The sequence below is a fragment of the Coenobita brevimanus genome, chromosome 14 (assembly GCF_032717465.1).
Source record: "Coenobita brevimanus isolate Jiangsu-jjx chromosome 14, ASM3271746v2, whole genome shotgun sequence".
Lineage (NCBI taxonomy): Eukaryota > Metazoa > Arthropoda > Malacostraca > Decapoda > Coenobitidae > Coenobita > Coenobita brevimanus.
Window position 1 is genome coordinate 58,432,051 of NC_136967.1, and position 18,851 is coordinate 58,450,901.

Consider the following 18,851-nt stretch of genomic DNA (forward strand, 5'->3'; position numbering starts at 1 on the left):
ATTAACCATTTTGTGTGGTGCGTGTTTTAAATTTTGGGCAAGTGTAGCCTGTGAGTTTAGGACAAAATTGGTTTTACTGTCTCTGGTTAGAAGTAAGTGGAACTGACAGTCCAGAGTATCTGGAACTGAATGCTGAAGTGCATTCTTCAGGAGCTTAGCTTTGTACCATTGCTAAAACCAAAAAGCCATTTTCTCTTGAAGCAAGTGGACTTGGAAGCACTGAGTTTATCATGCCTTACCTAAGGGAGCATAACCTCTTCCTCACATTGCATGAAGCGAAGTCACGCTGAGTAAGAGTGTCACTACTCACATCCACAAAATAGAACAGGGAATCATGGGCAACCCTCAGCCCTGTATTCTGGGGCTTGGACATTTCTTATCAAATGTTTTTCAAGATGCGATTGGGATGTGAAGGAAGGTCATCATACCTCCAAGAGGCATTATAATGGGGAATTTGTGAAGCTGCCTACTGCTAGAGGCCACCGCCGTTAACAGCTTGTTTGCTTCGAGTATGTGTTAAGTCACCGTGATTTTTCTCTGTTGATGTGAGAACCTGTGTGGCAAAATACCATCATATACTATTGAAGTACTGCAAAACTTTGTAACAAAAATGTAACATGGAAGAATGCATTGCTCTCTTTGTTTTATTTCCCCCAAAACAAAGCCTGAATTTTGAAAACCTGGTACTTATATATACCTTTTTGTAATTTTTAATGAAGCTGCCACAAGGCTGAGTTAATTCTTGCCTCCTTAAATGTTCGATATATACTGTAGTTTTAGCCAAGCACTTGTTTTGTTTGTGTCAGTCTCTCTTTTGGTGGAAATTTAATGATGTATTAAATTATTATATATAAGCCATCCTAGCTCAGAGACAGTCCCCGTTCCAAGATTAAATGACTTATTTGAAAGTGGTGGTAGGTCATTTTCCTAGGGGGATAAGTCATTTTCAGATCTTGGAACAGGGACTGTCTCTGAGCTAGGATGGCTGATGTAGAATAATTAATACATCATTAAATTTCCTCCAAAAGAGAGACTGACACAAAAAAAACAAGTGCTTGGCTAAAACTGCAGTATACTGTATTATAGATCGAACATTTCAGGAGACAAGAATAATGGTATCTCAGCTTTGTAGCAGCTTTATTAAAAATGACAAAAATAAATATATAAGTACCAGGTTTTCAAAATTCGAGCTTCATTTCTGGGGAAATAAATGAGAGCAATGTATTTTCCTCTGTTATAATTTTGTTATGATGCTTTCTCAGTACTTCAGCAGTGTATGATGGTATTTTCCCACGCATGTTCTCACATCAACAGAGAAAAATCACAGTAATTTAACATGTGCCTGGGACAGAGAAGCTGTTGACACAGACATCTTGTGGCAGACGATTTCCAGAAGTTCCCCATTGGAGACAAGAAGCAGTGTACCTAATTCTCCACTTTCATGGTTCTGGGATGATTCCATCCATCAATTCTGATCCCTGTGTGGTGTTGTAAGTAACTCAGAGTCACTCAGAAGGATGTCTTCAAAATTTGCTTGCTGTTAGTGAACAGTGGATTTTTGGTTCTTTACAGATTTTTTTTCTTCTTCTTCTTCTTTCTTAAATTTGTTTTATTCTCCTCTAGTTCTTGCCTTTATTTAATTTTTGTGGCCTACCACTGTCTTTTTTTTTTTTTTTTTTATGCCTTGTTTTGCTCCTTTTATTCTGAAAATTTATTAATGTTTTATTAAAAAATACCAACTGATGCATTTAGAGATGGCATGAAATAAGATGGGATTGAAGTTGCAGCAGATGAGGTGGTGTTCCTGGCATTATATGGGAATGTGATCCAACCAGAGACCTTGTTTGACCTTTGAAAAATAAATGGTATGGTATGTAGCAGTCTGTTGTGAGTTTTGGTGAATTTGTCTGGTAATAACCAGAGATTGATTTTGGGATTTCCTTCCATTGTGTCTCAGATATAAGTTTGACCTGGTTAGACAGGCATATGGACTACCTCAGCTAGATTCATAATTTGTACTTGTGCTGTCAACATCATAGGTTTGTCATGGATGTTTACCCCTTCAGTCTGGTAATGTTTTATTGATTTGTTCTTGCAACCTCTGTATGATATTTTTCAGCTTTGGAGAGATTTTTTTTAGTGAAAGGGTAAAAGAATGCTATGTCTCCTCCAGTTTGAAAAGTCTCAGTCTGAATGAAATTGCCTGGAGTCTATCAATAGCAAGAATATAACAAACAGTATGTCACCTGATTGAAAGAGGTTAATACTGTATCAGGGAAATTGTTATGTACACTTTCGTGTAAGAGTTGACTGTGTGTCAACAAACATGTGGATTAATTATTTTCTCTTAGAGCAATTAATCCATGCCTTCTAACTGATCAAGGTTGAAGTAAACAAGATGTATTATAGTATACCTTAGATTTAGTGCGTAAAGTAGTCAGATGTTTTTCCACTATTATTTATATGATGTCCTTATCTTTTAATGCAACAGCTGGAGCCTGTAAATGAGCCCCTACAGGACCTGATATATGGTCCAGTAGCGTGCAATACAGCTGAGATAGAGGGAGATCCAGTTATCTTCAAGAGTGATGGTTTCCCTACCTACCACCTGGCCAATGTTATAGACGATCACCTCATGGGGATCACACATGTCCTGCGAGGGGTTGAGTGGCAGATATCAACACCAAAGCATATTCTTCTCTACAAGTATGTTTACAATCCTGTCTTATTATCGACAACAAATTTCCTGTAAATATCTGGATTGAACTTGCTGGTGAGTATGTTTACAATACATTCAAAAAATTACATGGAATTACAGTACATGAGATACTCAACACTTTATTATAAAATGGGCATTGTGTTAATGATTTTGCCCAACTGTAGGCTAATGTAAATGTTCTAAGCACATTTAAAAGGCTTAGTAGGCTTGGCCAGTCTATGATGCTCGGTTGGTAAGGTGTATTAAATGCATTTTCAACGTATGAAAAAATCGACTTACAAACAGTTTCTTGGAACGTAACTCTTTCATAAGCAGGGAGAAGATTATATTGGTGTTGTGATGAGGAGGAGTAAATTGAGATGGTTTGGGCATGTGGAGAGGATGGGGGATGATAATTGGGTGCAAAAATTGAGAAGTGTTAATGCGGGGCGTAGGGTAGCAAGAGGTAGACCGAAAAAGACCTGGGTCTAGGTCATTGAGTGTGACCTCAGGGATCCATCCATCCATCATCCAATCCTACATTGCCCCATGAGGAGCGTAGGAACCCGGGGCTAGGCAGTTGGTCCCGACGTTTAAGATGAGGGTGACCAGCCTTACTCATCCCTGAGTGGCATTACATGAGCAATCAACCCCAACCACCCTTTGGATATAAACCTTCACCAGCACAATCCTATTGGAGTGTAGTAATTACCCACTAAACCACTAGGCACCAAAATTTGGCTATATGGTTACCACCCAGCGTAGTAAATGGTTTCCTCAGGGATAAGCGACTAAATAGGGAAGCTGCTAGAGCTTGAGCAGCATGGAGAGCCGCCATTAGATGACCAAGGCCAACGCATGCAAGCATGTTGGAGCCTTCAAAAACGAAACAAAATGAACAATCTGAAGTTTTTAGATGAATCCTTTTATATTGACCAAGCAGAACTGGGTCACACTCCTGACTAAATTGTAAACCATGAGTGGGTGAAACTAAATGGGTCATGGGAACTTATGGCTTATATGTCCATTTTCCAGTCCGTTATTGTCCCATCAGGAATGTTGGGATCGAGGGCGAAGTTACGTAGTCCTGACATTTAATGCAAGTGACCAGTGACTCTTCCCTGGGCAGCATTATGAGAGTAATAAATCTCAGTCACCACTTTTAAATGAACAGTTTTAAGTCATATCAAGTTTGAGTGTTTTTGTCCACTAGACCATAAGCCATACGTTTGATGTTTGGTTATATGGTTACCGCCCGGTGTGGTAAATGGTTTCTTGGGTTACAAGAAACTGCTGGGCTTGTCAATCAATTTAAAGTCACTTGAAGAAAAAACCACTTCAAGTGAGTGGATGTTGGGGACCCTCACCTACCCCTGCTATAGTGTATAACATTTTTATCATTGTATTTTTCACTTCTTGTTTTCTCATTTTTAAATAGTAACTCATGTTTCTTATAAAGTACTCTAGGGGTGGTATCCCTTTAGCCGAAGGGGTATCTCCTTAGCTGCCTTTAATATTCTTGTGGTAGCCAAGTTAATATAGATAGGTTTTTGCATAAGCAAAGGCACATTTTTCAGATTATACTCCCTCTTTGAAGGGGCCCACAGAAAGAAGGCGTGTAGCCATATTGAGACACCACCCAGGTGTATTAAGTGGTGAAGGGAGGAACCATCCCAGACTCCGAGCACTGAGAAGAGGATACTTTACATCATCTCTGATGCATTGCTTCCTCCTGGGACCTCTGTGACAGGATTGTCATGGGAGAACCACCTCTTGGCTGCTGTATCCTCTACTTCTCTCACCATCCTATTCCAAACTAGCATATTTTATTTTAATATTGTGGCCACTGTATTTGCATTTTTTTGCCCATTTTGTATGGACTACAGTCAATTTAGTTATTATGATATCTTTCTGACTCCTTTATATTCTGCTATTTCAGCTCATTTTGTCATTTGTGAAGTATGATTTCCCTGCTATCATATGCCTAACTAGTTTTGTGTAGCTTGGGATAACAAAACCAACATTTCATAGGTACTGGTTTACCTCGATATACGATACCCCTAGATGCGATACCGCGGCTTAACAATGGGGGTAGAAATACCACCATACCCTGCCCAATGATGGCCAAACCCCAGTTTAACAATGGGTTTTATTATTATAATTTTTTTTTTTACTGATTTTGAGTGTGTGTTTAGGTTGATTTATAAACTGTTTTTGGACTTAATGTGTTTTAGCCATAGGTGGGGTGAACATTGTCATTTTGGGCTACAGTTTACTAAGCTTGATTTTTTCCAGACTTATATTTGACAATTTTCACATTTTATTTGTTGGTTTTTGTGATTTATTTATGGGTGTTAGGCTTAGGTTGGCTTCTTCTACAGCTGTTAGGCCATTTAGATTGGCTTTAAACTTGTTTTTGGACTCATATGGGTGGGTTTAGGACTTGGTTGGGGGAAACCCAAGGCTGAAAAACACATCCCAATACTTTACATGTTAACTCTACCCTGAGATATGATATGCCGCCTAATGTTGGGTTTTTACTTAACCAATTGCATCATTAAACCAGGGTATACCTGTACAGGTACATAGTTAATAGTTAGCATTACAGTACAGTAATCTTTGCAGAGCTCTGGGTTGGGAGGCACCCAGGTTTGGACACCTGCCCCTCATCTTAAACAAGGACGGTAGCAAGATGTCCAAGCGGCAGAGGGATGTTTTTGTGGACTACTACCGTGCCAATGGCTATTTTCCTCTGGCTCTCTTGAACTTCATCACAAGCAGTGGAGGAGGATTTGAGGATCAAGAGCACAACACTCTTTATTCTCTAGATGATTTGGTGGAAAGGGTAATTTTCTCATAGGTTTATTTTAATAATAAGGCAATGTGAAATATATTAGTAATGTAGAGGCTGTAACTTTAGTGAACTCTTTTTATAAAAAACTCCAATTACCCAAATTTGGCTTTAATGAGCTCTTCGAGCCATCCAGACAATCTTCTTAATACACAGTACAGTACCAAATAAGGTTTGAGATATACAGTGGATGTAAGCAACTGACCAACCAGTGGCATCAGTCTGGCTCTGCCCTACTTTATACTCATTTCAAAGCCAAAGGTGGCTGTTGCACATATGCACAGAACGACCTGTCTTGCTCTCGTGTTCCTGAACTTGATTCTTCTGAAGTTTCTACTCTATGGCTTTGGCTTTCTTGTCATTCTCTGACTAAATATGTCTGTGCTGTTTACTTATCCTCAAATTCTACTGACTATGAAAAATTCTTTGATTATCTTACTTCTGTGATGGAACACATTCTTTCCATTTCTCCTTTCTCTGAAATCTTCATTCTAGGAGATATCAATGTTCACCACCACCTTTGGCTCTCCTTTCCTTTCACTGATCCACCTGGTGAACAAGCCTACATCATTTCTATCCTTAATGACCTAGAGCTGCTTGTATAGCATCCTACCCATATCCCTTACCACCTTGAAGAGAGTTACAACATACTTAACCTCTTCTTTACAACTGATCCTTCTGCCTGCACTATAAATCTTTCCTCACCGTTGGGCTCCTCCAATCACAACCTTATCACCTAAACCTGTCCTATTGCTCCAGTAAGGCCTATGGACCCTGCAAAGAAATGTCTATTGTGGCACTTTGGAGCTGCTGATTGAGAGGCTGTCAGGCAGTACTTCTTTAATTTCCGCAGTAATGATTATTGCTTCCATGGCCGATAGCCATCTGAGTGTGCCATGCACATTACAGAGGTCATTCCTTGGGAATTGAAGCATACACTCCTTTCTCATATCCATTGACTAATGGAAAAAAAAACTTGATTTAATCACGCTTGTTCTAATACTGTCCACAACAAGGAGAAGGCCTACAAAAGGTACCAGAGCCAACCCACCCCTAAATCTCATCTTTCTTATGCTTCTGCCTGGAATCGTACTAAGTCTATTCTTCACTCTGCTAAAATTAATTTCATCATTTCTAAATGCTCTCAACTCTCCAACACGAATTCTTTCTGCTCCTGCTGGTGCCTTGCCAAAAACCTTTCTAACAACTTTACCTCATCATCCTTCCCTCATCTTTTCCACTCTGATGGCTGTGTAGCTATTTCTTCTACTGATGAAGCAGAACTCTTCGCTCAGACTTTCTCCTCTAATTCCACCTTAGATGATTCTGGTGCTATCCCTCCATCTCTTCCCCTTCTGACTTCCTCTTGGCTGACATTAACCTGCCCTGTCCCATCGACGTATGGGTACATTGCAACATTTTGCATTTGCCAGTCCCGGCGAGGTACTGGTACGTCGTGCAATTGCAAGGTCCCTAATTTGCACAATTTTCAATTTTCGCTCGTGATTTTTCGTACGTATACACGGGACACCTTCCTCTATTCCTCTACAAGGTTCCAAGCAGGGACAATGCCTTACACTGCATATCCTCCCCCCCCCCCTCATGCCATTGTCTCAGCAATTCACCTGTTACCAGTGACCTGGCCAGTAAAGACATTCAGGGCCAGAGTGATTCCCCAATCGATGACAATGTGGAGGACAAAGTTTACATAGCATTAGAGGAAGAAACAGTCAGAAATAATGATCAGGTAATGTGGCAAAAGAAGGTCAGGTATGGTGATGAGTTAGTGAGTGGAACAATGCTTATAATGCCTATATTACTGTTTGAAAACCAATATACTCTTGTACTACATATAAATTCACACCAAGTAAATAAATAAATACCGTTTATGAGTGGTGTGAAATAGTTACCCTCCCATAGAACTCGTTTTCTTTGGTGCCAGCCTGTTAGAAAACCCAGTCAGGTAAGGAGGTACTGGTACCTGGATCGAGTATTTTAAACCTCAGGTGAGCGATTTCTCTATGAATTTTCGATGTTTCTCACCAAAAGCGGAGGTTTTAGCCAAAAAAAAAATTTTCCGGAAATACCTCGGGACTGGGGGGTGTCAGAGGTGCGAAATAGCTCGGGACATGATGGGTTAAAATTTCATCAATTGATGCATTTTCTGCCATCCCTGGTCTCAGTACTAACAAGGCATATGGGCCTGATGGGGTCCCTCCTGTTGTCCTCAAGAACTGTGCTTCAGTGCTTGCACCCTGCCTAGGCAAACTCTTTCGTTTATCAACATGCACCTTTCCTTCTTGGTGGAGGTGTGCTGTCATTCAGCCTGTGCCAAAGAAGAGTGACTATCCCTAGCCCTCTAAGTATCGCCCAATTGATTTAACATCCTGTATTTCAAAAGTTTTTGAGTCTATTCTTAACAAAAAAATTTTAAAGCATGTTTCCTTTCACAACCTTCTTTCTGATAATCAGTGTGGGTTCCACCAGGGACGCTCCACTTGTGATCTTCTCATCTACCTTTCAGACTCCTGTTCATCCTCCTTTCGGGTCTGTGGCAAAAGCTTTGCCATTGCACTTGACATCCAAAGGCTTTCGATTGAGTCTGGCATATATCTTTAATTTCCAAACTACCCTCTTATGGTTTCTATCCTGTCTGTGCCTTCATCTCTAGCTTCCTTTCTGGTCGTTCTGTAGCTGCTGTTGTAGACGGCCACTTTTCTTCGCCTAGAGCTATCAATAGTGATGTTTCTTAGGGCTCTGTCTTATTTCCAGCTCTCTTCCTTTTACTCATGAATTACTTTCTAAGCTGTACATCTAACCCTGTCCACTCATATGCTGATGATTCCATCCTTCACCTTTCCATTCAGTTCCTGCATTATCCATCTTAGCAGTTACTTTGGCAAACAAGGGATGAAGTTATGGCACACCAAATGTCTAACTTGGCTTATATCTCTGATTGGGGTAAAAATAACCTTGTTGTTTTCCATCATCACCATCATCATCATCCAGACCTCCCTTCCCACCCTAGGGCAGGGTTAGGAGTAGCAATGTCCAGATTCTCCAAGTTTGCACAGTCCAATGGGCCATGCTTCTATTCACTCATCATTCACGCCCATGGAATCATGGCTGTATCTGATACACCAAAACATTCAACACATTCTGTAGCTTCGCATAAACATATCCGATAGAGTCAATCCGGACGCTGTCACGTTAAAAAGGGGTGCCAAATCCCTGATCATGCACTTCTTCCTACAACATTCATCCAGTCATCGCGATCTCTTGTCAGTCCCCTAGCCTCACCAACTTCCATGCTTCTTTTCTTACACACTCATCCACCTTCTTCTTGGCCTTCCATGCCTCTTCCCTCCTACAAATTCGCTCAGAAATGATATACCTTTTTCACCACTCTGTTGTTACTGGTATCCATTTTCTCCACATGACCATGCCTTCTTAGTACACTCTCTTCAATTCTGGTGTCCACAGTCTTCCTCGCTCCTCATCTTTCATGAATCACATTATTTTGTATCCTGTCCGCTCTCTGTACACCACTTATATTACTCAGCAGTCCCATCTCCACTGCTCTCACTCTTGACTTTTCAATTTCATGCCACACCTTAGTCTCACATCCATATGTTAAAGTTGGCACCAACACTCCTTCATGTAAGCCTCATGCCGCTGCAACACTCAAGCCTCAGTTTCTTATCAAGGCCTTCATAGCATCAGCTACTTTCCTTCCTTGTGTCACTCTACTTTCCACTTCTTTTGCACATTGCCCTCTCTTTTCTGTCACTGTATCCGGGTATTTGAACTCTCTCACCAATTCCAGTCTCTCTCTATTCACTCTAACATCATACTGGGTATCACCTCTCTCGATTACCATCACTGTACTCTTTTCTACATTTACTCTCAAGGCACAATGCTTACAGACATCAACAAAACTCTGCACTAGTCTACCAAGTTCTTGACTGGTATTTGCAAGTACTATAGCCTATTTCACGGGAGAAAAGAAAATGCTGTTCGGCAACCCTCTTCCAAACTGTCCGATTTCATGCCTTCTTTTTGTGAGTAGCTCATAAAATCACTGATCCTGAATAGAATTACCCACAGTATATACTTAAGAACTGTCTAAAATTTCAAACTCACAGTAAGCGTGGGTGAAGTGTATAACATCATTACTTACAATTTGCGAGGCTGTAGGGAGCATAGGCCTACTGTAGGTGTGGTCATTTGCGAGCATCATTGAGTCAGTCAGGTGGACTCTCATTGCCTGATGCAATCTTTCATCTGACCAACTCCGTAGCATTGACATAATTATCATTGTTTCATTCTCAGTTATTATTAAAAAATGCTATAAAAGGTTACGTCTACCTTCTCTTAATGTATTACGCAATAACATGATACTGGGAGACGTCTGTGTCATTATTTAATAAGTCAGATGTTCGGCACCACTTTATTGCATGCATGACAACTGAGGCTGGTCACTTTCATCTTAAATGTCAGGACAAACTTACCTAACCCCGGGCTTCTACGCTTCTCATGAGGCGGCATAGGATTGGATGATGGATGGATGGATGGACAAATTCATAAGTGGAAAAGTTTTAAGTTGACCATTTATAAGTGGGGGAGGACCTGTATATTTTGTTTAATTAATAAAGGCTCCAACATGCTTGTATATGTCAGCCTTGGTCACCAAGTGGCAGCTCTCCATGTCACTCAATCTCTGGCAGCCTCTTTATTCAGTCCCTTATCCTTGAGGTCACACTCTGTGACCTCGTCCCAGGTCTTTTTCAGTATTGCTCTCACAGCCTTACCCCCAGCATTCACACTTCTCTTTTTCTGCACTTAATTGTCATACCCCATCCTCGCCACAAGCCCAAACCATCTCAATCTATCTCTCCTCATCACAGCACCAATTCATTCCAATCCCATCCTTTCTCTTAACTCTTCCATCGCAAACCTAGCCCTCTCAGGCCTTGCATTCATGGATGCACTGCACATCCACCTAATCATTGTCATTTCTGTACAGATTTCCCCCCTGTTGCTGTGTACCTGAATGAGACTACCTCCTTCCCCTCTGTCATCTTTATCTTCCTGGGAAGATACAGTGTCTTACCTACTCTGTTGGGTGGGAAAAGCATGATAGAGGGAGAAGTAAGCAACAGCATGCCCAGTGTAACTGGCCACACAACTGACTCACTCACTGTTCATGCCCCTGGATTCCTGACTTTGCCTCACAGGCATAACCTTCCACATGTATGTGCTTAAAAATTTGTCAGATAGAGTCAGTCTGAATATGAAATTAAGTAAAGGGTCCCAACCATTGCCACATGTCCCTCTGTACAAAAATCATCGAACCATCTCATATCCTGGTCAGTCCCATGGCTTCATCAATCGTATTAAAATAAAACGGTGAGGGGGGATTTTTTGGTTGTCCCAGTCATGTTTATTTGTAACTCATATCATAACCTATCTGATATACAGTTATTTACTTGACAGTGAGATATTTAACGTAATGGTGTTTAACAAATCATCAACCTGGGGACAGCTTTATTGTTTCATTAGGGGCTACCATCATGCAGTTTTATTTACCTCAGGAGAGACCACTTGGGCTGAAGGGGTTGGATATAATATTTTTTGACATCTTCATTCCAAACATTTTTCTTTTAACTGCCTGATTATTTTAGCTTGAAGAGACACCTTGTTCTGAAAAGTTGAAGATCAGAATATTTTCATCTTGGTAGTATTAGTTGGTCAGTTTAGTACCCTATAAAAGTATTGGGAATTGCTCTTGCTATCACTGATAACTTTGTATTCTAGTTCAGCCTGTCTCATCTCAAGAAAAATTCTTGCCGGTTGGACATCTTAAAACTGCAACAGTTCAATCGGCAGCACTTGGAACAGTCAATTAAAAACCCTACCCTGCTGTCAAGATTGGTTACTGAGCTACACAACAAACTAAAAACCAGTTATCAGACAAGGTAAGCGTACTTATAAAAAAAAGAAATATGATTAAAAACTAGATACTTCATCAGTGATATGGCTTATACAGCCATATAGATACTATTTTTGAATGCTTTAAGTGTACTTATAGATGGAAAAGATTTACAACCTTTTATATTGTCTTTATATGGTAGGTGGGGATGCTCACCATCCACTCACTCATTATAGTGCTGCTCTCATGTGACTGTCCTTTCCTCTTTTTCTTCCTTCCTTCATCTATTGTCTTTACTTCCTTCATTCTTTCTTCTTCCTTCTGCCCACGGGTGACTTTACACTCCCTCTTCTGTCTTTCTTTCCTTCATTCTTCCCTCTTCCTTCTGCCTATGGGTGACTCTGCACTGAGTGACAAGCCAAATGGTTTCCTGTACACCAGGAAACCATTTACTGTGCTGGGTGGCAACCATTTAACCAAATTGTGCCTGGTGGTTTAATGGGTAATTATTGCGCTCCAATCGGATTGAGCTGGTCCAGGTTTATATCCAAGGGATGGTTGGGGTTTATCGCTTGCGTAATGCCACTCAGGGATGGGTGAGGCTGGTCAGTTTGATCTTAAATGTCAGGACCAACTTGCCTAGCCCTGGGTTCCTACGCTTTTCATGGGGCAACACAAGATTAGATGATGATGATATATTGTCTTTATTTCAACCCTTAGTTGGGTGGCAGGTCTTCTGAGTACCTCTGCATTTGTCATTCAGATGTATAATATTCAGATAGATTACCAGAACGTTTTCCTTGTCATTATCACTTACTTATTGCAGTAGTTATAACCTTAACAGTCATTTAGAGCTGAAATACTGGAATACTGGATTCAGTGCAAGTGTATCAGTTACCACATTAGTCTTATTTTCAATAATGTTCATCTTGATGTTCACTTGAGGCAGCCTACAAACAAGACCTTTTTCAAAACTGAATTCATGTTGTTTTTGTAAAGTATGTTGTTGAAGAAATAATTCTTAGGCTTGCTTGGTAAGATTTTATACAGATGAATATTTGCATTTACATTTTTTGGTACCTCACAAAACTGTCAACTAAAATTATGTAGCCCAATCATAGTACCTTTTGGAGAAACTTCATTTGGGACCAGAGCTATGGGGTCTAACTCAAGTAACTTTGTTCAACCCCGAACATTTTCGTTCTTCTTGCTAATTTTAGAGTGGTGGATTGAAAAGATGTAAGATTAATCCACAGCTGGAGCAGGGAACAGTTTTAGGAATTTGAGTGTCATTGAAAGTAGTTTTACAGATACTGTATTCCACAGGACACAAAAACATGCCATAAAAACGCCCATTCAGGTTCACCCATCTTAACTTGTCAGAGATTTTATAATCTTTCAACTTAAGACTCATAGCTCATTGCCAGGATAAGACAGTACTATGCTTTACATCCTTTCTGTAGCACTTTTTCGAGACTGGCATCATTTACTGGTGTTAATTTCTTGTCACTGGTCCGTAGGGGTTATGGACCTACAGCCAATGTGTGTTAAATCCGAAATGCTTTGTTTTGAGGTCCTCAAAATCGAGGGTCAGCTGTATTTACTTGTGGCTGAGTTTCTGCCTATAAGTGATGGTTGTTGTTGGTTTGGCTAGGTATCAAGTCACTCTCATGGGAGTATCTCCCAGGGTCGATGATTGCCAGCTATCTGTTACCTCTAGTAGTACTTATACATCCAGTGCAACATATTGTATTTTGAGCATTGTAGTATGTTATTGTGTGCTCCAGTTTCTGATAGCATGTTTCTAGTTTTGCTGGCTCCACTGCTATGCTTCAGAGCTTTTTGATACAATACCTGAGTCATCAGGCTTATTGCTCATGGTGATTTGCTCAAATGGTAGGCCTATGGTAAAAATGATGAAACCAATCAATTTTCAAGGTTCTACTCAACCCCCACTCCACCCTAACACATCATAGGTTGTGGATGCTGCATCTCAGTAACTAGGCCAAATTTAGATTTGTTGCTTTGCACATACACACATTGTAAGCTTCAGGTAAAGCAAAAATTTCTTGATTTTCAAGGGTCTAGGTTCCCCCTCTTCCACCGCCATGATGCATTATAGTTTGTGGATGCCATCTTTCAGTAAACAAACATTGTTTTGTCATGCAGTCTTAAAATCACAATAGCCCTATGGCAAAGGTCAAGCCTATCAGTTTTCAAGGTTCTCACATCCTCCTTTCCCTTCCATGCATCACGATTTGTGGACACTACAGTATAACAGTATGTCACCTTCTTTCCAAATTTATTTACACACTAGCTCCATGGTTAAGGCAAACCCCACTGATTCTCTTGGCTCTAGGTACCCTCTCTCCTCTCATTATGCATTACACTTCATGGATTCCGTGTCACAGTAACCAAGACCTTTTTTTTTTTTTTTTTTTTTTTTTTTTTTTTTTTTAAATGTTCAGTTTTCCACACATCATAGACCATAATGGCAGAGTCTAATAATTTTCAGAGTTCTAGATCCCTATTTTTCCCTCCTCCCCACATCCCAACATACAGCAATGTGCGAATGTCTTATCTCAGTAGCCAGGCCACCTTTAGCTGTATTGTACTTCTTTATGTAGCTTATATAGGCCTATGGCAGTGATCAGATGCATTGTTTTTCAAAGTTCAAGAACTACCCCCACCCCACCCCCTGCTTCTCCCTGTGTATTACAGATAGTAGGTGCTAAGGCTCAGTAACTAAGCTACCTTATGTTGCATAGCTGTATGTGCATGGGAGGCATTTGGTAAAAGCATACTAGCTGGTAATATCTCTAAAATGCATCTATGCATCAAAGCTTGTTTTTTCACAACACTTCCTCTCCCTGCACAGGCATCATAATATGTGGATGCCATATCCCAGTCACCAAGACACCTTTTGTAATGCTAGTTTACACACACACACACACACACACACACACACACACACACACACACACACACACACACACACACACACACACACACACACACACACACACACACACACACACACACACAAAGCATGAAGAGACAGACAGACAGATGGTAGTAAAAATGAACCCAGTCCATTTGCAAGGTTTCCCCCATATTCATCTGCCTCCCCTGCTTACACCTAACAGTTTGTTATCTCTTGATCTCAATAGCCATGCCATCTTATATTGGTTGTTCTTGGTACTTTATGCAGATAATAGACCAATGTCATTGGTCAGGCTTATGATTTTAAAGGTTCTAGATACACCCTTTCCCTCCAGTCCAGTTGTGAAGTTATGTGAGAGAGCTTCATGTACTATGATAAACTATAAGGGGCATAAAACTGTCCCCTGATGGACACCAACATTCACAGAAAACTTATCACTCAACCACCATGCACTCACACTTGGGTGTGAGCACCCTTATGCATTACCATAACCATTCTGGCCAACGTCTTCTAAACCCCAAGCCTTCTCATTTCTCACTTCACCACATCGCTAGGCACTATGTCAAAGGCCTTCTCTAAATCAACAAGAACTAAATATTGTACAACTCTCTCTTCCTTTCCATGTATTTTTCCTGAAGCTGTTGGACAATGAATATTGCATCAGTGGTTCCTTTGCCTAATATAAACCCAAGGTGCATCTCATCATTGTTCACTTTTTCCCATACTATGCTCTCCAGAACTTTTTCCCTTACTTTCATTATCAGATTCGTAAGCTTTATGCCTCAGTAATCATGTGAATAACACACCAGATTTCAGTATATAGAAAAGAGCTGAGTGTAGCAGAAATACTCTGTAGAAGTGGAAGGAGATGTATAAAAATCTATACACCTCCTTCCACTAAGTAATTCTACTGAAGTAATTTTGCATAATTTTTATCATTGTGCATCCATGCAAGTTGATATCCAAATGACCTTACTCAATTTATTTACCTATAGTGCTACTTTACCAATCATTATATCATGTGCTGTAAGTTTGTTCACCAGAATATTTTACAAAATGGAACTCCACCAGTTTGTCAGGTGGTGTATGTGAGGAATATGTGAGTCAAGTGTTGATGTGGAGTGAGGGCAGAGTCACCAGCCTCCAGGACCTTGTGCTACCTGAGTTTTCTTATCTGTGGGTTCGGCCAGACCATCATTTTCTTCAGAATTTACCTCCACTCACTGTCTCTCATGGTAAGTACACCTTCATCTCCAATATCATATTTGAGGATACATTTAAAAAAAATTGATTTTTACACACAGTAGTTCCATTGCTTGTGCAGTATTGTATATTGGTGAGTTTTAGGGGTTTTAGAATAAAACTCGTTGTTAGCAGGCATGAAGGATGCAGTATCTCAAAGCTATGGAGCCTAGAATAAGTATCTTTTACTTTCAAATGCCTGTCAGAGAGGAGATTCTTCAATGAAACACAGTGTTATTGGTGAGGCATCTTACTTATCCATGAACCTCCTCTAGGACGTCCTTGTAGGTTCCAGCATACCATAGATCACATATTGTTGGTGCAGTATTTTAGTAACTTCTTTACTGTTGTTGCCATTCAGTATACCCATATAAACGTATGGGAGGGTGTGAAAGAGAGAAGGAGAAACTGAAGGCCAAGGGGGGCATTTTTAAAGTACTGCATCCATGAAGCTAGCAAATAGAGGATTTTTATTTTAAAGCCTACAGTTTGGTGTGTTGCAAAGCTATGAATACCACCTGCTGGAGGAACATCATGCATCTGAACCAGGACAGGCACAATAAAACTCAGCAAAAACACATAAAAAATAGGAATAAACACAGACATTAAAGGGAAGGAAAAGAGCTCCTTGGAAGGGAGACCAGTAGAAAAAGGAGAATACCATATCGCAGATCAAGAAAGAATCTTTCCATGTATGAAAGATTGATCGGAGGGAACTGAAATACCAGGCAGGTCACACAACATGGTAGGCAACAGAACACAGATGAATGGGTCCAAAAAGCCAAAACAAGCAAGAAGATACAAAACTAAGGCTGACACACAGGAGCACTCAGGCTAGAGAGACAACATAAATAAACAAGTGAACAGCACATGGTACTTGTGTTATGCAGTACAACTTATACCGGAACACACACAGTCATTCTAGAGGAGGTTTATAGATAAGTATTGCTTGCCAGTAGTTTTACATAAAATATTCTTCTCTCTTACAAGCCATTTGAAATACAGGAAACTTATTTTAGGCCCAGCATGGGATACATAGCTTTGAGGCACTACACTGGAAGAGCCTGACGGACTAATAATTTCAACCTTTTTTTTCCTATTTTTTACTTTTATTATTTTTTTGTATCTAGTTGCAGTCCTTGAAGATATGCATGAGTTATTCACCAACGGCTGTGACAACTTCACAAAAGATGCAACTGTAAAATCCCTGAAGTCTCTTGGTGAAAAATTTGGATTAAAGATGCCTGCCATCATGAAACTAGTGAGGATGACAGTTGGTGGCATAAAGGTAAGCCTTGTAGTATTTTCATTTCATGTTGATTCAGGATAGAAATGAGATTTTTTTTCCTCTCATTCATTCAGTGGAACCATCCACAAGGAAGGAAATATGTCTCTTACACCACAGTGCATTGTGTGCTGCAGGCATTCATACAGTAATGTCAGGTATTCTGGCAATAAGAGGGTACATCAGCAAACACACAAAATGTGTACACAAGAGACAGACAGCAGATGATGAAAGGGGGAACAACAACTCAAGCAGTGATACCTGTACTGTGTGGAGGAAGTACAGAATGTGCATTACTGAGTGGCCACTTAAAGGAGCAGATAAACATCAGTGACCATTCAGAGGAGGTTGTTATGCCATGTATAACTTTGTAACTGGTGATAAGAGTCAATGCAACTCTCTTCTCAGTTTTCATGAGTTTGGGATGATTCCCCCCTTTGCCACTTAAAATATCTGTGTGGTGTTTTAATATAGCTCTAGCCCTCTTCTTAAGGGTGCCTCCTAGGAGGGAATGTGGAGTGAAAAAGTGCCCCATTGTAGTGCATCTACATTCTATGGCATATTTCCACAGTTGTGGGACATATATCTTGTGTGGAACACTGAGTAAGGATGTGTTATTTTTATTGCACTATCCTGTAACACCATAAACTAAGGACTAACAAATACATTGAACTGTAAAAATATAATTAAGAATTAGTTGATGCACAACTATGTGTGGTTTAAACATCAGAGTTTAACCTATGATATCTTGACAGTTTAATATTTTTCATCATCTTCATTGTCATCATCATTCAAACTTTTTCCACCCAAGCTGGGGTGAGATAGCATCCAAGAAGCCAGCAAAAAAAATTTCTATACATTGGTAGTCACTTGTATTTGTTTGGAAGTTGGTAAGGCTAGGGAACTGACAGGAGATCGAGCTGGCTGGATGAATGCTGTAAGGAGAAGTGCATGATCAGGGATTTTGGCAACCCTTTTTAACATGACAGCGTCTGGAGTGACTCTATCGGATACGATTATATGAAGCTACAGAATGTGGTGAATGTTTTTGGCGTATTCAATAGAGCTAGGATAGCAGGGGCTTGAATGATGAGTGAATGGAAGCATGGCCTATTGGATTGGGCAAATTTGGGCTGTCTGGACATTGCTACTCCTCACCCTGCCCTAGGGTGGGAAAGGAGGTCCGGATGATGATGATGATGATGACTTGTATTTGCTATGATGGAAAATTAACTCCTTTGTATATTTCAGGAAGGACCTCCTGTAGGGGAGCTGCTTGCTTTGCTTGGGAGGGAGGAGGTGTTGTGGCGGATCAGCCATGCTCTCAGCATCCTATCTAAACATCAAACCTCAACATAGAGATAAAATACCAGAGCAATCTAAATTGGTCATTGAGTATTACTAAATATTACAAATTTGAATTTAAAACTCAGGTTTTATGGAAATAAAGTGTTTGATATTATTTACAAATATTTTCATGTAAGCTTACATAACCATTACTGAAGTATTACAGTACTATATTCATTTTCAGCTGCAAATTCTCATCATTGTGATCTGCAGACCTGGTCTGTGTTGAAGAAACCTTTTCAGCTGGAAAAATTATATACAGTATAGAAGAACATAATGTTATATGCATCTAGTTGATCCTCAGTAATGGACATGTACCTTTGCAGATGACCTTGTTGTTTTATGAGTACATCATCTTTCTGTCAGTAAATGGCATCAAGAATGGAATTAAAGTGTGACAGCAGACATGGTCACCAGCTTCCAAACAATTTGCCTTAGGTGAAAACTGTAGAAATCACACACACACACACACACACACACACACACACACACACACACACACACACACACACACACACACACACACACACACACACACACACACACACACAC

The 18,851-nt window shown here is 40.2% G+C and overlaps 1 protein-coding gene across 2 annotated transcripts in view; it reads left to right on the forward strand.

Annotated features, from left to right (window-relative positions):
• The window catches only part of GluRS-m (putative glutamate--tRNA ligase, mitochondrial), a 37,364-nt gene extending 18,973 nt beyond the window's left edge, over positions 1-18,391 (forward strand). For both annotated transcript variants that reach the window (XM_080264941.1, XM_080264945.1), the window contains exons 4-9: positions 2,492-2,706; positions 5,324-5,543; positions 11,367-11,527; positions 15,497-15,660; positions 16,798-16,955; positions 18,204-18,391. In XM_080264941.1, the coding sequence (XP_080121067.1) occupies positions 2,492-2,706; positions 5,324-5,543; positions 11,367-11,527; positions 15,497-15,660; positions 16,798-16,955; positions 18,204-18,311 (1,026 nt within the window). In that variant the 3' untranslated portion in view covers positions 18,312-18,391. The remainder of the gene's footprint in view (positions 1-2,491; positions 2,707-5,323; positions 5,544-11,366; positions 11,528-15,496; positions 15,661-16,797; positions 16,956-18,203) is intronic.
• Positions 18,392-18,851: the final 460 nt, after the last annotated feature.